The following is a 20,119-nucleotide window of genomic DNA, read 5'->3' on the forward strand; positions in this document are numbered from 1 at the left end:
GGCGGCGCTCGTGACCAGGCGCAGCGCGGCGCGGCGCACTTAGCGGGCTGCAGAATTCAGACCCGCAGAATCCTCCGGTTGGGAGGGGCCTTAATGTGCGCTGAGCGCAAAAACGGGCAGAGCGCCGACGGCGCCACCGGGGTCGCCATCTTGCCTTTTTGGACCATACCCTGCGGCAGCCCTGGCGCCAAGGCTAAATGCACGCGGCAAGGACCTCGCAAGCAGGCTAAGAGGGCAACCCAGACGACCCGGGCCGGGCGAGGGCGCGTTCGCTGCCCCCCCGCTGGGCTCCTCGCTTGGCAGCCGGCGGGCCGGGCCCCGCGGGGGAGGGCGGGGGGCGGCGCTGTGGGCGGCAGGGGCGGGGGGCGAAAGCCCCGCCCCCCGCCTGGCCAATGCGGAAGGGGCTCGTGACGTCGCCAAGCTTTGCCCGCCGCCGCTCGCTGCCGGCGGACTGACCGGGCGTCGCAGACCTGGTATTTTCCCTGCTGTCCCGTTTCCTTTTCCTGCTTTTTCCCTGCAGTTTCTTTTTTCTGCTCTGCTTCATTCAGTAAAGGCAAAGCTCTTTGTCTGATTTGCGTCATTGTCTCCAGCCAGGCCACCCGTGCTGAGCCATGGCAGGACAGCAGAGTCTCCGTGCCTATCCCAGGCCTACTCTGGAGTAGGACCTTCACGGGGACGGCGTTTCAGGGGATTTCTGAACCCCGACCGCTGGCTCCGAGAGATCCTTTACCTGCGCGTTCTCTCTGGAAAGTCACACTAGGGAACCCTGTCCTGCCTCACGGCTCCCTTTTCTCTGACGTGGGGAGCAGACGTGTCAAGGTGGGGAGGGGAAGCCTCCAGAGGGGCAGAAGAAGAGACCAGAGACTGCGAGGGAAGCCAGGACCCAACGCCTTTATTGCAAGCAAGCAAGGAATGCATCCCGTGTGTGCTTTATGGGGAGGGTCTCCATGGTGGCCGCGGGGAGAAAGGAAGGCCTTTGAGTCAAGTTGGTGCACGAGACACAATTAGGAGAGGCCCAGTCTCCACGGAGAGGGTCCTGGGAAGAGAAACAGAGTCAGGTATGCGGTTCTGTCCAGCACCGTCTTCTGCGCTGCCCAAGTACTAGCTGGACCCCTAGATCAGCCCCGGAGCTTCTCTTTCAAGAAGGGAGAATTCAAAAGATGGCTCCTTGGAGCACAAGCAAGGCTGTGTCCAAATGAGGACCATCACCGAGTGGGATAGAGACCCTCTCTGAGAGTCAGAAACCAGGGTTTGAGGTTTGCCCACCTAATCAAGCCATGGATCTCCATGTCTGCGGGGCTGGATCTCCCTGGCGGTCTCTGCCCATCCCACCAGAGCGGGTAGGGTGGGCACGCTCCAGGTCCCTTCCCTTTTCCGTTGCAGCCTCTGCCCTATGGAACATCCTCCCGCCGAGATCTGACAGACCCCCACCCTTTTAACCTCCCGGAGACCCCTGAGGACTGGCTCTTCCCCCAAGCGTTGGGATGGGGGGAGCTCGGAGCGGGACGAGGACCTGGTGGCGGCATCAGGGAAGGGCGGTGGGGCAGCAGAGCCAGTCCTCCTTGGATGTATTGTTCCTTTTATGGTTGCAGACACTGTTTTCTTCTTGGGTTGCAAGCCGCCCAGAGTTAGGTTTTGAGATGGGCTTAAAGGTTTTGAATAAAGAATAAATAATGCAAAGGTTGCCTGAGGGCCCCCTTTCCCCACCACCCAGGAGCCAGAGGGAAAGACGCCCGCAGGGGGTGAAGGGTCCAGACAGCTCCGAAAAGCACAAGGCCGGTGGCTGCCGACCGATGGCGGCATGTTGGGAAGGGCTGCCCGATGGCTTGATCAGGTAAGCCTACTCCTCCCAGGAGAAGCCTTTTGCACGCTCCTGATCTGCTTGGATCCCGTCCATGGTGGGATCTGAGACCCCCGACAGAGCAGATGGATTGATCAAGGAGTTAAACAGGTGCAAATGTCCTTACCTTAGACGGGATCCTTGCAGGCCCTCATGCAACCATAACGGCAACACTTCTGCTTCCCAGGACATTTCCAGTCGCTTGTACAGTACTCTACACAAGGAGTGGGCGTACCTGGAGGTGGCCGGGGACACGCCCCAGGCTTTTCTGCAAAACAGAACATCCCAGCGGTTTGTGGTCCAGTGCGGTTTTGTTTTGTTTTATGTTAGCTTATTATGCTGAACTAATGAAACAAAAAAGTATTAAAGGATGAATACATGAATGTTTCTCCTTTTAGTCTGGCGTAAGAATTCTTCTAGCCAGCCCCCACGGCTGAGCAACCCACAATTCTTGAATTCTCGGTCGATTCCGGATTGCCAAGAAGAACACGTGCATCTTTAACATCCAGTGACTGATCCAGAGTCATGCTAACAATCCTCTTGAAGTTAGTTACCAATGCAACTGTAGTAAGAATGATTGTATAAATACAGGGAGTCCTCATTCAGCAACGACCGTTTGAAGTTACGACAGCCCTGAATGAGGAGACTTATAACTGTTCCTTGTACCTGCGGCTGTCGCAGCGTCCCTGCAGTCATGCAACTGGGATTCGGGCACTTGGCAACCAGCATTTCTGACCTTCCCTGACAGCTCCCAAAAAGCAGTCAACGGGGAAGCCGGCAGGAGGTTGCAAATGGCGACCGTGTGGCTGCGGGACGCTGTGCCCACGTGGGATTCGCCCAACAACAGCAACTAGAACTGCCACAACTGCCATCGTACGTCGCCACGGTCACGTGACGTCACCCTTTACAACCGCATCGCTTAGCGACGGAGTTGCCAGTCCCAATTACTGACGTTAAGTGAGGACTACCTGTAAATAAAGTCCAAAGCCACCAACCGCTGCCTGGTCACCTCTCCAGAAGGACGGGGATGGTAAGCAGCTGTTAGGGAACGTCCTCCGAGGCACGCATGTGGGTAAAACAAAATTTATATCCCTGCCCATCTCCCAGAAGGAGCTCTGGCTGGCAAGCAAAATACAGTACCTTCAAAGCAACCACTTAAAACAATAAACTGCATGGAGGGCCCAGTAACAGCTTACACCCATCCAGCAACCATCCCCTCCGTCTGCATCAACACCCCGGTCCCGGTGCCTGGGCGAAAAGCCAGGTCTTCGCCGCCTTCCTGCAGCCCAGCGGGGCCGGGGCCGTCCGTACGGGGCCGTACGTGTGGCCCCCTTCTCTTAGATCCACGGCCCTCCCAGTTTCTTTGTGTAATTGGTTTACTAAACAAACTTATATGGCTGCCCGTCCACCAGAAGGAACTCTGGGTGACAAACAGGAATACAAACACAATATAGTCAGGACAAAAAGCCATTTCAAACAAAATAAGACCAACGAAACAAATTGAAGCCCGATAACACTGGCATTCATCAGTCGAGGTATGTGACGGGCGGTGTCCAAGTGTGAAATAGAAATAAATAAATAAAATAAATAAATGTGTGCAAAGGCCCTCCTGGCAGGGGCTGCCGATGCTCCAGGAGAGCCCCCGGCCTGTGCTCCAGCTCTTACCGGGGGACTGTCACCCAGGCAGGGTTAAAGATGTCAAAGGTGTGCTTATCTCAATTTAGGATCATTTTGGGGAGCTCCTGCAAACACAGAGGGGCTCTTCTTCCAGAGAGCTGGGAAATGGTCCCAGAGGGCTGGAAACTGAACGCCAAGTACTGGGAGCAGAACTGGGCGGAGTGGGCCCCGAGTGTAATGAGCACATCCTAACAGGGAGGAACTGCTTGGAGATCAAGGGGCGAGACCCTGAGTGCAAAAACCAGTCCTATTCGAACGAAAGATTGTTAAAAGGCCAATTTTAGCAAACCCAGAGAAATAGTTAAGACGAGTCCATGGGAAGAAAGTCTTAAAGGTCAAGAGGGCCCTTGAAAAGGGAAGCAAAGGTAGCTGAGTCTCAAGCAGTACCGTGCGTGACTCTGGGCACCACACTCCAGGAAGACATTCAAAGGTTGGGACAGAGAAGACAACAGAGATGACCCAGGGCCTTCCGGACATGGCTTGTGGGGACAGGCTGAGAGCTTGGAGTGGCCACTCTGGAGAGAAGACAACTGAGTTGAGACCCCTGATGAGCACTTAGGAACATTAGAGGGTGCCCAAGGGAAGGTGATCAGGGACTCTTCTCCTGCAGACGCTGTTGTTTGCTATGGAGAGGCTCAACAGTCACCTCTCAGCTGGTGAGTTGAACTGCTTTTCCTGACCCTGCAGAGGGTCGGAGCAGATGACCCTTGCGGTCTCTTCCAACAACCCCATGACTTCTTTGAAGGGCATTATTTTGATACACAATTTTATATTCTATATATATACAGTATATATATGCTTCACATAATGTATAACCATACCTGTAACAGTGCACTCTATTTTATTTCTAAAGGGTTAACTTGCTTTTGCTTTGTAAAGAGCACTGGCTTCTTCTTCTTCTCCCCCCCCCCCCTTATCTCTTTGCTGAATGCCCGATTGTCTTCGAAGAAGCAATTAGCTGAGTACAAGTTGTTTGTTTTACCAAGTTTGCAACAGTCGTGGGGCCCTGCATTCCAGAGAAAGATAAGAAAAATCTTGTATGCCATTCTCTTGGTAACCAGAAGAAAAAGTTACATTTAAGTTTACCTTCCTAAGAACCACCTTTCACTTGCTCAGACCGTCCCAAAAATCCCTTGTATGGGTATGAGGGGATGTACTATCTGATTACAGATTTACATGTCTATAAAGCCTTTGATGTTGTTTTGTGAGGTGTGATTTCATCAACATCTCTTCTGAATGTGTTGATTGGGGTCACCCAGCTGTGTCTTGATCAAAATACATCTGTTATCTTAAAGAAGCCTCATCTCAAGTCTTTTTATTTGGCTTTATTGAGACTTGGGAAATAAAAGGTGCCATACATCTTCAAGAGGAATGGGCCGACAAAAGGTAAGGAGAGACAATGTGAAAGAAATGGGACAAGGGCCGTGCCCAGATTGAAGGGAGCATTTGAGTATAGGGGCCCTGCGGAGAGCGTTTAATTCAGAACAGAAGGAAAGGGACGCACGATAGGTCTGGTTGTGGGGCAGTGCTGTGGGCCTCTGAGCCAGGCAGGGGATCCGGATAATGCTCTCCTAGGCAAGTGCAGAACCTTCAGGGAGGAGAGACGCGGAACGAGTGGGAGACTTCAGCCACCTGGATTGGGATGAGGAGGAACGCTGGCAACTGTTTGGCACCCGGCTTGGCTGGAGTACAGGGAGGGGCTCGGGGCAGGGGCTGGGCACGGGCCCTTCTCTTGGGCCCTTCTCATTCTTTATTAGCTGCGAACCTGCCTTCCTGCCCCGCAAGGGCCCTCGAGGCACCGGGAGGAGAACAGAACATAACGGAACCCCCTCCCCTCCCCTCCCCTCCCCTCTGTTTCATTTCATTTGCAGATCTCTGGGCCGGCTCTTCCTTAATGGGGCTGGGCGATTTGCAAAGTGAATCCCCCTTACCTTTTTGCCCCATCGAAAGGGGCAGCTCAGTCAGGAGGGCGAGGAGACCCAGAAGGAGGAGGCCACGCACAGCCTTCATGGCGCTGCTCCGGCGGGAATGCGAGGCTGCGGCTGGAGGGACATTTAAGTCCTGCTTTGAGGAAGTGAGAAGGGCCGTTGCGTGAAATGGGAAGGTGTCGAGATCTCTTTCTCAACCAAACAACCGTGGGTTTTCCCTCCCTAGGTGGGGCAGAGAACCGTCATCTTTACTGGCAGAGGCCCACCGAGTTTGCAATCAGGCTTCGCCCAGGGCAGAGCTGGCGAGCCCTCTGGCTGCTCCTCCTTCCTGGATCCACGTCCTTTGCACTGCAACATCGGTTGGCACATCGGAATTACAAAGGGTGCCCTGGCTGAAGGCGTGGAAGTGAGATCCTGAGAGGGTCACGCTCCCCTTTCATTGTCCAAAAGGTGGAGGTGGGAACTTGGGAACTGCTACACTGGACTTACTATTCACTAACAGGGACAAAACGGTTGGGAAGTGGAAGTTGTAGGAATCCTGGAAGAATCAAGTGGTTCTAAAATTTGCAATATTGAACACAATAATGGGAAGAATTATGGACTAAATCTATAAAATTTACACCAAGCTATAACTTAAAAGAAAATTGGTACAAAATGTTCTACAGATGGTATACAACTCCATTAATATTATCAAGATAGACAAATCATACAGTAATAAATGTTGGAAATGCCATAAAACAGAAGGAGTGTTTTACCACATGTGGTGGACATGTAACCCCCCCCCCCCAAAGTACTGGAAAGATGTACATAGTACCATGTAGAACATTTTGGAATTTAAATTGTAAAGGAAACCTACTTTTCCTACTAGGTATAATCCCAGAAAAAATCAACAAGAAGCATCACAATTTAATGAGATACATGCTCACAACAGTGAAATAAATTTTGCCCAATACTGGAAGAAATATAGAATTCTGACAATATCTAATTGGTAACTTAAACTTGGAGGATATGCAGCAATGGCAAAAGGTTTAACCAAATTTAAGCAAGAATGTTTCCCAGGCATATAATACATCACGCAGCATGGCAAATGTAAACTTTTGCAGTCTGGCTTTTAAGTTGGCTCAAACATTTAAAAATATTGTAAATTAGCAGATGCACAAAAAGGGGGAAGTTAGAAACTGAATAGTCAGTTTTAAAAAATGGAAGGAGGGACCTTTAAGAAAAGCTGAACACCAGGGAATAGCCAGAATCTGTAACGAGGGGGTCAGGAAGGCTAAATCTCAGAATGAGCTGAAGCTTGCAAGGAATGCCAAAAATAACAAAAAAAGGGTTCTTTGGGTGTGGAAGAAAAAAGAATTCAAGGAAATTGATGGTCCACTGGCGGGAGAAGGTGGCGAGACAGTGGTGGCAACCGGGAGAAGGCTGAACTGCTTCACTCCTATTTTGCAAACCTGCCCTTGCGAAAGGAGAAAGTGGCCCAACCTGTCAGAAGGTGCGCCGTGGGGGGCAGAAGAGAAGTGCAGGCCAAGATAGGCGAGGAGGTGGCGAGAGAACATCTGGCTGCCTTGCAGGAACTCAAGTTGCCGGGGCCAGATGGATTACCTCCCAGGGGGCTAAAGAAACTGGCGGATGGGATCTCAGGACCACGGGCTGCTGTTTAAAGGCTCCTGGACTGCGGGGGAAATGCCAGAAAACTGAAGAAGAGCTAACATTGTCCCCATCTTTTGAGAGGAGAAACACAGACACCCAAGAAACTAAAGACTGGTCAGTGCCTGGGAACATCCAGCAGTGGGTGGGCCAGCGCTCAGAAAGACACAAGGCGAGCGCCAGAGGCTTCGGTTCCAGCCTGATTTCTTCCATTCCTATAGTCGCCCATCTCACATAGCGACTCGGGCAGCTTACAGAGGACAAAAATAGCAGAAAACGAAAGACACAACAACACCGGCGGTGGTTGAGAAGCCGAACCAATCTGAGCGAGATAGCGCCTCACAGGCTCTCAGTCCCACTCTGACCGCCAGGGTGGGAAGATAACCGTGTCTTAAGGGCCTTCCGAAAGGCTGGCAGGGTCAGGGCGACTGAAATCTTGGGGGAACCGTGTTCTGTAGGGCAGGGGCAGCAACTTAAGAGGCCTGCTTCCAGGGTCCCACAAGACGACATCCTTTGGCCAACGGGACCCCCAGCATGCCTTTCCCGCTGGATTGATGGGATAGGTAGAAACAATCAGGGAGAGGCCGTCCTGCCAAAACTGAGCCCTGTGCCATAGAGGGCTTTCTAGGTGACAACCATCACCTTGAATTGCACCTGGAAGCAGCCTGGCAAGGAATGCAGCTCGCGGAGCAAAGGGGCCACAGGCTCAGGCTGAGATGCACCCAGAACTGCCCGCGTACTGTGATCCGCACTAGCTCCGTCCACCTTTGAAAGAAGAGGGTGTGGACTGATTCTCTGTAGGACCTGGGGAGAGTAGGACAAGAACCGATGGGCAGAAGCTTTGCAGAGCGGCTCAAAATAAGGAGAAAGGTCCTGACTGTGAGAGCTTTAAACAGCGGGACAGCCTGCCTCCTGGAGTTACTGGGGCACCGTCATTAAGATTTTGAAGTCAAGGTTGCGGCCGCTTGCCTGGGATGGTCTGAGATTCCTACCAGGTGAGGAGTTGGACTAGGGGACCTGCAGCATCCCTCCCAACTCCTTGATTATATGTCTTTTTAAAAAATATGAAAAACTTCCCATTCTGGAGAAGAAGGAAACAGAATGACCAGGAAGTGGCCTTCCAAGCCCCTTGGCAGCAGCCAGGAGAACATTTGAAAGGATGGCTCCCGCAGCCTATGGAGAAGACACCCGGCCAGGACGCTGGAAGGAGCGCTGCCCCAGATGGCGTCAGACACGGCCAGCCCTGCTCGGCAAGCAACGTACCTTCGTGTTTCCGTCATGCACTCTGGGAGGCACTCTGGAGACAAGAGATGCCTCCCTTCTCTAAGAGGAGAGAGTTCTGGACAATTAAAGTGCTTTTCCTTGATTAATCTGATCTATTGATTAAATATTTGAGTCTAGCACAGGTGCCTATGCTGTAAGTTACAACATCCAGAGAGTGTTGGACTACAGCTCCCATCCTCTTGGCCGCCCAAGCTACCCAGAGGCCACACTCTCCCTTCCCTGGCCCACAGCCTTTGGTCCGCTGTCTGCAAAGAAGCAACCAGAAGGACCGATTTCTCAGCATCTGCAGGCCAAGAAAGATTTCAAGGGGACTCGTGTCTGGCCGACCGGCCTCCTCCGCGCCGCCGTAACCCGAGCGCGCACCAGCCCACTCGTCTGGGATCCAGACCCCTCCCTTCTAGCTCACAAAACGAAATGAAGGAAAAGACTCAGCGGAGCAGCTGCTCAAGGGAGGCAAAAACTGGCAGACAGAAAGTGAGGAAAGCCCGGGCTGCTCAGCTCCTTTGGCTTCCCCTTCAGCCCCCAGGAAGGATGCATCCCAGCAGGACCTTCCGCAGAGCAAGAGGAAGGGCAGCATCGGAGCCGGGACCCGCCAGGGACACGGGCCGGAAATCCTTCGGGGTGGCCTCCGCTGCCTGTAGGGAGGAGGCTTCTCTCTGGCCGTTACGGGCCGAAATGTCCCCTCCCATCTCTAAGATTCTCCCCTGGAGTCTCCAGGGCCAGATGAACCTCCTCCTCCGAAAAACACGCTCAGAGAATCTCTCTCTCGTTATTGGAGCTGAACTCTCCGGGCAGATGAACAGCCGCCGTGGTCTGAAAAAGCCACCAGTGGTCCGGCCAAGCCTTTACGTCCCGTCTCTGCCTGGAGAAGCGAGTACCGTCTGGGGACATGCTAAGCGACCAGGGAGAGCAAAGGCGATCCTCGCCCTCTAAAGGAGAAGGCGGAAGGTCCAGCGAACTGCAGGCCCTCCGTCTGACACCGATGGCTGGGAGGGTCTTGGAGCAGATCACAGAGTGGCGGAGCCTCCGAATGGGCGCAGAAGGACACCCTTATTCCGACTTTTGTATGGCTCTAGCTGGCTTCGTGCTTTGGTATATGAGCTGCCTTGGGTTGTTTCAGACCAGGAGGGGTCCTAGCTCACCGCTTCTCCCCCGCCCCGGCCCTCAGCCCCTCGCCCAGACTGGGACACCTGCAGGCAGAGCCTCTCCGGAGCGTGGCTTCAGTCCAGCGCCAGTCCTGCAGCGCCATCCATGCTCTACCTTCGGACAACACGCGTCACCTCCGTGCTAAAGCTTCCTGCTGGGTCTTTCCTGACCTCGCGGAGCAGCTGGGGAACACAGCAAGGCTGCCTGGAGGTGGACACGTGGAGGCGGGAGGGAGGCGCCCCATTTTCCCTTTGCTGCAGAGATCCCTCCCGTGAGGCTTCGTGGCCCTGCTCCAGCGGTGGGTGGCCCGGGAGCCTGAGTGCCCATGGCCGTGAAGTGGAATCCCTCCCGCCCACTGAGCCTGCCTCGGCTGAGCGCGCAAGAGACCGAAAAGGAAGAATGCGCCCGCCGTGGCTGCGCGAGGGGGAGGAGGGAGGGGGTCGCCGGGCTGCGGGCGATGCGGGGAGAAGACGGCTTCCTTGGAACTGCTTCTGCGAGGGCCTAAATTGCGTGTTCTGGGGAGGGGTCCCTGCAGCCCTTAACGCTCCCCGACGCCCATATTCTGCTCCTCTGTCGTTTTCAGGGCGGAGGATGGAAATGGAGGCTTTTCTCCCTGCTGAGAGATTCGTCCCTCCGCGCCGGAGAGATGAGGCTGCTGGTGACTGATGAACCGGTGGCACGCAGAGGAGGCTTTGGTGGGCGATTACAACGGCTCACGTGTAGAACATACGCGTGTCTCAGGCACGAGAAGCCCTCACAGGCCCAGCTGGGTTACCCGAGGGACCGTCTCACCCCCATTATATCCACCTGTCTCTCCCGGTCAGGCAGGGGGGGCATGCCGCGCTCCCCGTCGATGAAAGAATGTCAACTGGCGGGGTCCGGAAGGAGAGCCTTCTCTGCCCTATGGAATAGGCTCCCCCCAGAGGTGGGGCAGGCCCCAACTCTTGTCCTTCTGGAAAGCAGTCGAGACCTGGCTCTGCCAACTGGCATGGGGCGAGAAAAGGGGCAACCAACCTGGGGGTGGCTGGCACCTTGAAGATGCTCCCATATGTTAACGTCCTTTCGATCACCAGCATCTTGGAAGATACTATTATTTGTGTATGCGTTTGGTTTTACTGTATTTTTATACTGTTTTTATTGTACTTTAATTAATATGTATTTGTTGTTTTATTGTGAACTGCCCAGAGTCACTTCCTTGTGAGATGGGCGATATCTAAATTCAAAATATAAATAAATAAATAATTTTTTTCTGCCGTCCCGTTTCCTTTTCCTGCTTTTTCCCTGCAGTTTCTTTTTTATGCTCTGCTTCATTCAGTAAAGGCAAAGCTCTTTGTCTGATTTGCGTCATTGTCTCCAGCCAGGCCACCCGTGCTGAGCCATGGCAGGACAGCAGAGTCTCCGTGCCTATCCCAGGCCTACTCTGGAGTAGGACCTTCACGGGGACGGCGTTTCAGGGGATTTCTGAACCCCGACCGCTGGCTCCGAGAGATCCTTTACCTGCGCGTTCTCTCTGGAAAGTCACACTAGGGAACCCTGTCCTGCCTCGCGGCTCCCTTTTCTCTGACGTGGGGAGCAGACGTGTCAAGGTGGGGAGGGGAAGCCTCCAGAGGGGCAGAAGAAGAGACCAGAGACTGCGAGGGAAGCCAGGACCCAACGCCTTTATTGCAAGCAAGCAAGGAATGCATCCCGTGTGTGCTTTGTGGGGAGGGTCTCCATGGTGGCCGCGGGGAGAAAGGAGGGTCTTTGAGTCACGTTGGTGCACGAGACGCAATTCAGGTGGGTCTTCTCCTTGGCGATACTGTAAAAACAAACATTCAGATATGAGGTTTCTGCCCATAGTCACTTGCAGTACTGCCTAGGACTTAAATGAGGTCCCTGCGGACCTGCCGTGCCTAATCTTACAACAATGGAGATCCAAACTTGAAATGAGGAGGAATTTCCGGACTGTGAGAGCTAGTAAGCAGTGGGATGGCCCCCCACCTGGAGTCACGGGGGCTCCAACACAGGTTTTCAAGCAAAGGTTGGGCAGCTGTTTGTCTGGGATGGTCTGAGGCTTCCTGCCTGGGCATTTATTTATGTATTTATTTATTAAATTTGTATGCCGCCCGTCTCCCCAGCGAGTGCCTCTGGGCAGCTCACATTTAGAGAAAAACCCACATACAGTTAAAAACTAAATACCCACATTAATTAATTAAAAAGTCAGGCTATATAAAACAAACCCTATACATAAAAACTAAAAACATTCAAGATGACGGGGGGGGGGTAGAATCAATTGCCCCACAAGCCACTTCCAGTGGTGCGAGCCCCCATCCGGCCCCCAGGCCATCTGGCATAGATTTCACGCTCTTCTTGACGGCCAGGAGAGCGGGCATGAGAGTGGGCATGGACTGGACTAGAGGTTCTCTAGCATCTTTTCCAATCCTATGAGAACTCAAGGTCACTGCTCGGAGCTTGGGTGAGGGCATGTTCACACGAGGACCACACTGAGCTTTCTAACTGGACAGGGAGCATTTCTTACGGTCAGAACTGTGAGCTCGTACCTGGCTCACCTGATCAAGCCATAGGTCTTCATGTCACCTGAGCGTGGACCAGTTTTTGTCTACAGGGAGGCAGCTGACTGGGCTGGAGCAAAACTGGTAAGGCGCTCTGCCCCGCCTCCCCTTCTCTTGGGAGTGCTCATGGCCTTGGGAATTCTGGCTCCCTGGCCAGGCTTTAGGGGGGCAATCTTCTTGAACACACTGCCCAGCAGCAGCTGAACTGGGAAGCCACTATTCTAGAAGGAGCAACGGTGGTTTCAGGAGGAGGAGAAGTCAAAAGACAGTGGGAGGGGAACACGAAGGGGCAGCCTGATGGCTTCCACAGAGTGGAGGTGGCTACCTATCAGGAAGAAGGGCCACACCACACCACACCACACCACACCACAGCACACCGACAGGTTTGCGTGCTTGCTGCTCGAGCATCACGGCACCTTTCTTTTTCACATCAGCTATACCTTTGATGGACAAGAGGCAGAGCCTGGAGGCAGCCTGAAAGACCCCAAGGAGATGTTCATATGCCCAGGCCAAGTCTACGCCTAGGAGATACCACCCAGCAGTTCCTTTGGTCTAACCAATCTAAACAAGCGACAATGTACAGATTTTACCTTAGGCAGGACCCATGCAGGTAATCTTGCAACCAAAAGGGCAACACTTGCTTTTCCCAGAGCATTCCCAATCACTTCCACACAGCACGGGACAAATAGTGATCAAATCTTGAGGTGGCTGGGGACACACCCCAGGCTTTTCTGCAAAACAGAACATCCCAAGGCTGAGAGACTCCCCCTGCAGTGGGAATCCCAGGGCAAGCAAGATCCCATCCGGGCATTTCAGCAGCCAAAGCCTCTCCATGCACCCAGGATGAGATGCGCCGGCTGGAGCAGGATCCTCCCTCCCCGCCTCCTTCCCCACAACGCCCAGCCATTTCCTTATGGGGTCAACTCCAGCAAGCAAGGGGCCTCTCAGCACACTGGGCTGGATGTTATAAGTGGGCTCCTCTTTCTTGACTTGGGATCCTGAGGTGGAAAGGTGCACACCCTGTTTCCACCAAAGTGGAAGGTGGTTCTCCTCGTGGGCATGCTGAGGGTCCATCTCGGCCTGCCTTCCCATCAGGAAGGGATTCCAGGAATGGGAGGCGCGGCCCTTCTCTGCCGGTTCTGCATAGTCCCGCAGCCCTCTCCCCAAATACAGAGGGGATAAGACGGCGCTCTCCCTCTGGACCGCTAGAGAAGTCTTCTTTCCTTCGGTCTCCTGGAAATGGCCCTGGAGTTCTTAGGTTAAATGTGGAGGGGCTGCAGGGAGCGAGGTTCATGTTCTGGGCTGGCGCGCTCAGCTCACGCACCTGGGCTAATACAGAGCTGGGTACTTGGTGATTCCGGGACAGGGCAGGGGGGAGCAGTCGTGCCAATACCCAAATCAGCAGGGACAAACGATCAAGCAGAAAACAACTCCCTAATCAAGGAACTACCAAGGAGAATATCATACCCCACCAACACTGGACGGGCGAGCTACTGTATATAAACAAGGAGAAAACCCCACCCTCCCTCGCACTGATGATGGTCTCTAGCCAGGTAACGAAACGCCTGCAAGCAAACCACCAAGCAGAGAGCCCCAGTTCAGCCCTGAGCTACAGAGAGTGGAGCAGCCATAGCCTGTTGTGAACACCAGGATATTTCGTTAACGCATCCTATGCTCGATTTCTGGACACAGCAGTTCTTTCGGGTGAAGAGGCCACCCACAGCTCCTCCCCTACTTACCAACACAGGTGTAGTGACATTGATCGTGGGTCTCAAAGTTATTGGCATTCCCCTTGCATCCACCATAAATAAACTGTTGACATTTGTTTGAAGTTGAGTTGTAGAAAAAGCGACACATCTTTGCTTTACACGGCCCAGGATCAGCAGGAAGGTGACAAAACTCTGTGACACACGGAGAGGGAATGTTATCTGCTTGGCAATGGGGAGCAAAGCGGTTCCCCTCTTGGTTGATCAGCTAGTATGAAAGCCTTCAGTGCACTTCCCAACCTGGTGCCCTCCTAACATGCTCAGCGATGAGAGCCATTTGGTTTCCTGCTCCGGGGGTTGGACCAGATGGCTGGAATGGGCCGTTCCTGCTGCTTAAAACCGTGATTCCGCCGCTGTGTTTGGTAAGGACAGGTAAGCCCTCCCCCACCCAGCAGCCTTTCAGGGATATCAAAACTTTCAGTTTGTGAGTGGGGGTGCGTGGGGTGTTTTAAAGCAGAACATATTTCAGTCTCTCTCTGTAGGTCTTGACCATCCTTGCTGCCTGTCTCTAAACCCGTCCAAGTTTTCTGCATAAAGTTCTTAAGCTGGTGGGCGTAACCAAAGCAGAATGACATTAGTTGTCAGTAGTAGTCACTCTGCATTTATCTTTCTTGGAGCCCCCTCCCACTGCTGACCCCTGTTCAGTTGACAGCCAGCTACCCGTTCAGGAACCTTTCCATGAGGACCGTCACCAAGCCAGAGATCCCAGACCTGGGCCTTCCTAGGTGAAGAACATTGGTTGCTCTCCGTTCATTTCAGCCCCTTTCTGCCAACGGCAGTTTCAAGATCGTTCCGGAGGATCTCACCTGGACGATTGTTGGTGACAGGCGTCAGCTCTGCCCGGAGGGTCAGGAGTCCCAGCAGCAGCAGGAGACCTCCGGAAGGCATGATGAAGCCGGCTTGACCGTCTGCCTCGCACTCGGGCACCTCGCTCTATATATGCTTGTAAACAGGTTCAGAGGGGAATTTCATGCTTGCAGATCCAGGAAGCAGGATGACTTAATGGGGCGAGGAAACAAATTATTTTCTCTTTCACAAGATGGTCCAACAATCCCTCACGAAGGTGAGGCCGATGTGGATTCTACAATATTTATTTATTTAAATGTTTAAGCCGCTTGACTCCAATGACTCTGGACGGCCTGACATATACAAAACCCGTAAAACCAGAGTTAAAATCCAATCGATGGCATCAACCAGAGGGATGAGCAGGCAAAATTTCCCTCCCACCAGCAGGGGCAAAAATAGATACCCTCGCGCACGCACACACCCGCCACCACGCTTACCCAAGGCCTGGGAAGAACCCTGTTTTTGGCTGGTGTGGGTCTTCCGGGCTGTGTGGCCGTGTTCTGGAAGTTGGTTGCTGGGGAGGATGTGTGCTGGTCTTTTTGTTTCCTTCTTAGCTTTTTTATTGCCTTTTTTGAACAGTGTGTAGATGCTGTTTATCTCTATGTGCCTGTTGATGGCTGCCTTGTCTGAATGCCAGGCTTCCAAGAATTCCCTTGCATTTTTGGATCTAGCTTGGTCTAAGATGCTGACAATTTCCCACTTGAAGCTCTGGTTGTGTCTGTCCACGTGTTGTGAGATTAAGGAGTTTTCATCGTGTCTTCTGACTGCTAGTTGGTGCTCGGGGACGCGCTCTGCCAGCCTTCTGCCTGTCTGTGCTACACAATGCAAAGTCTCCTTTGAATGGCCTCTGTGCACCCCTCACAGTGGGACTCACCATGGAGGAGATGAGACCCCTGAAACACCCTTAGACCCTTAGTTACCTCCTCCTGGCACACGGATTTCCTCTCATTTCCTCTCTCCATGGAAGGACTTGAAATCAGAGGACGGGCCAGCACCAGGAGCCGCAGACATCACTGGCGCGTGCAGGGACTGTAAAACGACAAGCTCCCCAGTGAAATATGAGGAGGAGGAGGAGGCTCCCTGGGACCCCCAGCCCAGGGAATCCCAGCCTCCCCGTTACCCCACTGCTTGCCCTGTTCCTATGAGGAACCTGGGGTCCTAAGGAGGAGTTAAGCGAAAGACAGGAGCGAGCGAGGGGCTGCTGCTGCTGCTGCTGCTGCTGCTGCTCCGCCAGCCACCCCTCGGTCAGCCGCAGGGCCACGGCCAGGACCAGGTTAGCCAAGACTGTCAGGGTGAGGCGGTGCAAGCAGAGCCCTCCGAGCTTCCCCAGGGCTCACTGCAGGCTGCCCTCTGGCCGCCTTGTGGGGCTTGGGCCTGCTGCTCCGCCTCCTTCTCTCAGTTTTGGGGGGCTGGGGGCTTGATCCCCGAGCTGTCTCACCTTTGCAAGCCCCAAATGAGAAGTTTGCCGTGGGGCTCTGAGAGCCCCACTGATACCCCTAATGAGAGAGATGAAGGTCGAGGCTTCCCCCTCCTGTTCCAAGTGCAGGACCCAGAGGGACGGGCTGAGGGTGCAGGAAGCCAGTCCTGGCCGAGAGTCCCCAAGAGGAAGGACGGTTCGCTGGGGCAGCCGAAGACCCAGAGAGGCATCAAGCTGCTTTTGCTGGATGTGTCCGAGGCGAGGCTGGATGGCCACTGGTGCAGACCCTTTCCAGGTAGTCCTAACTTAACAATGACAATTGGGACCGGCAACTCCGTCGCTAAGCGATGCCGCCATAAAGCGCAACATCACATGACCGCACCGATTTAAGACGGTGGTTCCGGCACTTCCAGTTGCTGTCGTTAAGTGAATCCCACATGCTCATTAAGCGTGATGTCACATGGTCACCATTTGCAACCTCCTACCAGCTTCCCCTTGTGGGAAGCTGGCAGTAAAGGTCGCAAATGGTGATCACGCGACTGCCGTAAATGTGGGCTGGTCACCATGTGCCTGAACTGCAATCACACGGCTGCAGGGATACTGCAACAGGTGCAACTTTGAGGACTGGTCGTAAATCCCACTCATTCAGTGCTGTCGTAACTTCAAACAGCCACTGAATGAGTGGTCGTTAAGTGAGGACCACTTGTAATTTGCTGCCCCATCACAGGGGGCTGAGATTAATGCCTTCAAGAACCCCTTCCCTGCCTACTATTCTACGATTACAATATTTGTGTAATGTTAACATGGCATGTATAATTTTGCATGTCACCATTGTTATCACACATCATGTTTATTCTTTGCCTTATAAAGCAAAACAAAGAAATTCCTGGTCTTTGTGGATCTTTGAGGAGGGAGGGAATCCTACAAAGAGGGCCCCAGAACTGATACATGGGACATACTTGGAGAAGATGATTCCTGGCAGATCTTAGGCTTCGAGCAGGTGGGCCGATGGAAAGGCATCTCTCCTCTACATCTTAACCAAAGCAGAAGGGTCCACCTCTCTCATTTCTCTGGTTGCTTCTGAGGTCCAGAATGGAATGGGTTGCTTGTTCATTAAGTACTGGATTCAATAATTTCTTGCTTTTTGTAACTACAGGTAGTCCTCGACTTACGACCACAGTAGGGACTGGAAAATTTGTCATTAAGCGATGCAGTCATTAAATGAAACATCACATGACTGCACTTGATTTTATGACATTTTTTGTGGCAGTTGTTAAGCAAAAGATGTGGCTCCCCATTGATTTTGCTTGTCAGAAGCTGGCTGGGAAGGTCGCAAATGGCAATCACATGACCCTGGGAGGCTGCAACCATCATAAATACATGCTGGTTGTCAAGTGCCCAAATTTTGATCACGTGACTGCGAGGACGCTGCAATGGTCGTAAGTGCAAGGACTGGTCGTAAGTCACTTTTTCCTGCACTGTCATAACTTTGAACAGTCACTAAACAAATGGTCGTAAGTCGAGGGCTACCTGTATTCCTGGTAGAACAAAAACATTAGTGTTTTTTGATAAGCCAGCTGCTGCTGCTGCATCACATCATGTTGGACTCAGTTGAAATGGAATCGAGCAGACATAATCCTAAAGCCCTGGATGAACCACCTGATCATCTCAAGGTCTAACATGCTGCCCATGGAACCTTCTTTGAACACTACAATTGTGTGTGGGTTCATACTGACTTTGAACCGTCTGCCAAGACTCTGAATCTGAGCTCATTTCCTGTGTTCAGAACAACAGACTGTCTGCAGGGCACGTGCCACTGTTGCTCTGAGAGTGTCCCCTTTCTGTGCCTGAGCAACATACGCAGATGCCTGCTTCTGTCACTTGGGCTGAGGCACATGCATGACGCCATGAGAGGGATTATGAAGAAGGGACCAAAGTACTGTGACCAGGCCAACGCGGTCCCTCTACAAGCCAACAGCGGAGCTGCAGTGGCAGGACCATAAGCTGGCGTATCCTTGGGCTGAAAATGGTGCCGAGAAGGGCAACTAAGATAAATCTGACCGCCCAACCATTAATCCACAAGTTGGAAGGGTCCCTTCAGCCTAGACCAATCCTCCGCTCAAGCAGGAATCCAGGTGAGAGCATCCCAGGTGGGCGGCTGTTCAGCCTCCGCTTGAGCACATCCAGCGAGGGGGAGCCCACCCCATTCCTGAGACATCGGCTTCCCTGCCCAACTGTTCTAGCAGTTAGGAATGCATTTCTTAAGTCCACTGAATCTGTAATGTGCACCCATTTGTCCACATTTTGTCCTCTGGAACGAGAGAGAACAGGTCTTTGCAGATTTTAAGTGTTTGAGGAAGGAAGGATGACAACTTTGGGGATGTTTAGCTTAGATGAGTCATGATCTTTAAAGCTACCTGAACTTTGGCATGAAACGCATGTAAAAATGTACAGCGTGGAAAGGAGAACAAGTGTCAGAGAAGTTGAGATAAACCAGAGCAATAACCAAAGGGTCAGGCTAGGCTGGAATTTTTAAACTTCTGTAGGAGAATTTGTAACACGGTTGTTAGACAGACTCTTGAGCTACAAGTCAAATGATAAATTAGAGAAGATCTTTCCATAAATGTCTATAAACACAGAAATGATTCTGTGTTAAAGAAAAAAATTAGCTTACTAGAGGAAACAGTAGTAAAACCAAGGGAAGTACTGTAGATAAGGAATTTTGGATTACTAATAAATATGAGAACCAGCTGAGTGTCCAAATGAAAACTTCAGATTTGGAAAGAGGACGTTTATCACTGAGATGTTTAAAGGCAAAAGAACTTACCACTCATTCTACAGATTCTTTTTAATTGATTATGTGCCACCGAGTCTTAGTGACAAGTCTTAGTGACCACGCAGATCTTAGATTTTCTTCGGGAGGCTCTGTCCTCAACCTGATCTTGCAGATTGGTGCCTCCATCGCCACTGTAACTGAGTCCGTCCTCTTTGCTGCAGGTCATCAGATCATGAATATATAATTCAAAATGGTCCCCAAATTATAGTCAGAATGCTTGCAGTAAAGATGCTGCTTGTGCAACTCAAAAAGGGAAATCGAGCATGACACTGACTTGCAGAAAGATGTGAGGAAGGAAGGGACCACGGAAGTCCAGAAACTAGGAGAAGCAAAGCCAAAACCATAACTTTGATGCTTTCTGCCACCCAGTCAGGATGACTGGGAAGCTCGAAAGACCAGGTGGAAGAACAAGCATGTGGGAAAGAGTCCACTGGAGTTGGGCAGCCAGTAAATTAAAAAAAACAAAATAAAATACATATAAGAAAAAGAATCTTGCCTCTGACCCTGAAGGGTTGTCCAGCTGTTGGAGGAAGAGATCAGCAGCAGGAAAGGCCACTAAACCAAACTGTGATGGGGTCGGGGTGGAACGAGTGGGAGAAGCATGCTTGCAAGCACTTGGAGCAAGTCATCCGTCCGTGAAGCAGTGCAGACGGGCATCTAACCCTTGGGAATGAGGATGACCATGATGACCTTTTTAAATGCAGCTCTTCAGTAGTAAAGATCTGAATGCACCTGAGCATAAAAACTGCAAAAGGAGCAGAACAAGGAATACGGTGACTGGGGGAGGGGGGGGGGGGTGAGACAGAGAGTTGAACACGATAAGGAACTTGCTGACCAAAAGTACACAGACAGCCAAGGAAGGCAAGGAGAGGACGGAAGCTGGAAGATCAAGTTTGAAAAGACAGATCTTGAGGAGCAGTAACCGACTGGCCCAGGCTGGAAGCTCTGCAGAGGTCCACAACCATCTAGTTGGAGATGCCCAGAGAGGTTCAAACGATCACGGCGAGGAGGGCATGAAACGTCTCTGGAGGAGGTGCTGCAGGAAGCCACGTGTCCTGGGAATCTCCCAAGAGTTCTGGAGCATGTCAGAAAGGAGGAGAGGCCCAAAGGTGGCAACAGGGCAGCTGCCCTTACGCCAGTTGGCGCCACTGCCACAGGAGCAGCCACCTGTGGGGGAAGA

General features: G+C 52.4%; 1 protein-coding gene across 1 annotated transcript; it reads right to left on the bottom strand.

Moving 5' to 3' along the window:
* Positions 1-872: 872 nt before the first annotated feature.
* Positions 873-14,728, bottom strand: LOC148214312 (kunitz/BPTI-like toxin). The gene is made up of 4 exons (XM_088154060.1): positions 14,647-14,728; positions 13,814-13,975; positions 1,968-2,108; positions 873-1,036 (listed from the first exon to the last, which is right to left on the bottom strand). Exons 1-3 carry the CDS (start codon positions 14,726-14,728, stop codon positions 1,969-1,971), a joined length of 384 nt encoding a protein of 127 aa, XP_088010186.1. The 3' UTR covers positions 873-1,036; position 1,968.
* Positions 14,729-20,119: the final 5,391 nt, after the last annotated feature.

This window comes from Python bivittatus, unplaced genomic scaffold (genome assembly GCF_059951505.1).
Source record: "Python bivittatus isolate LINGU-HERP-01145 unplaced genomic scaffold, Pbiv_v1 ctg000700_np1212, whole genome shotgun sequence".
In the NCBI taxonomy this organism is placed as follows: domain Eukaryota; kingdom Metazoa; phylum Chordata; class Lepidosauria; order Squamata; family Pythonidae; genus Python; species Python bivittatus.

Excerpts from the sequence above, each read along its gene's own strand:
- LOC148214312 (XM_088154060.1), bottom strand. The coding sequence starts at position 14,728 with ATGCCTTCCGGAGGTCTCCTGCTGCTGCTGGGACTCCTGACCCTCCGG. Across the intron at positions 13,976-14,646 it reads TGTCACCAACAATCGTCCAG|AGTTTTGTCACCTTCCTGCT; the intron begins GTGAGATCCTCC and ends CGTGTGTCACAG. Across the intron at positions 2,109-13,813 it reads ATGTCACTACACCTGTGTTG|AAAAGCCTGGGGCGTGTCCC; the intron begins GTAAGTAGGGGA and ends TCTGTTTTGCAG.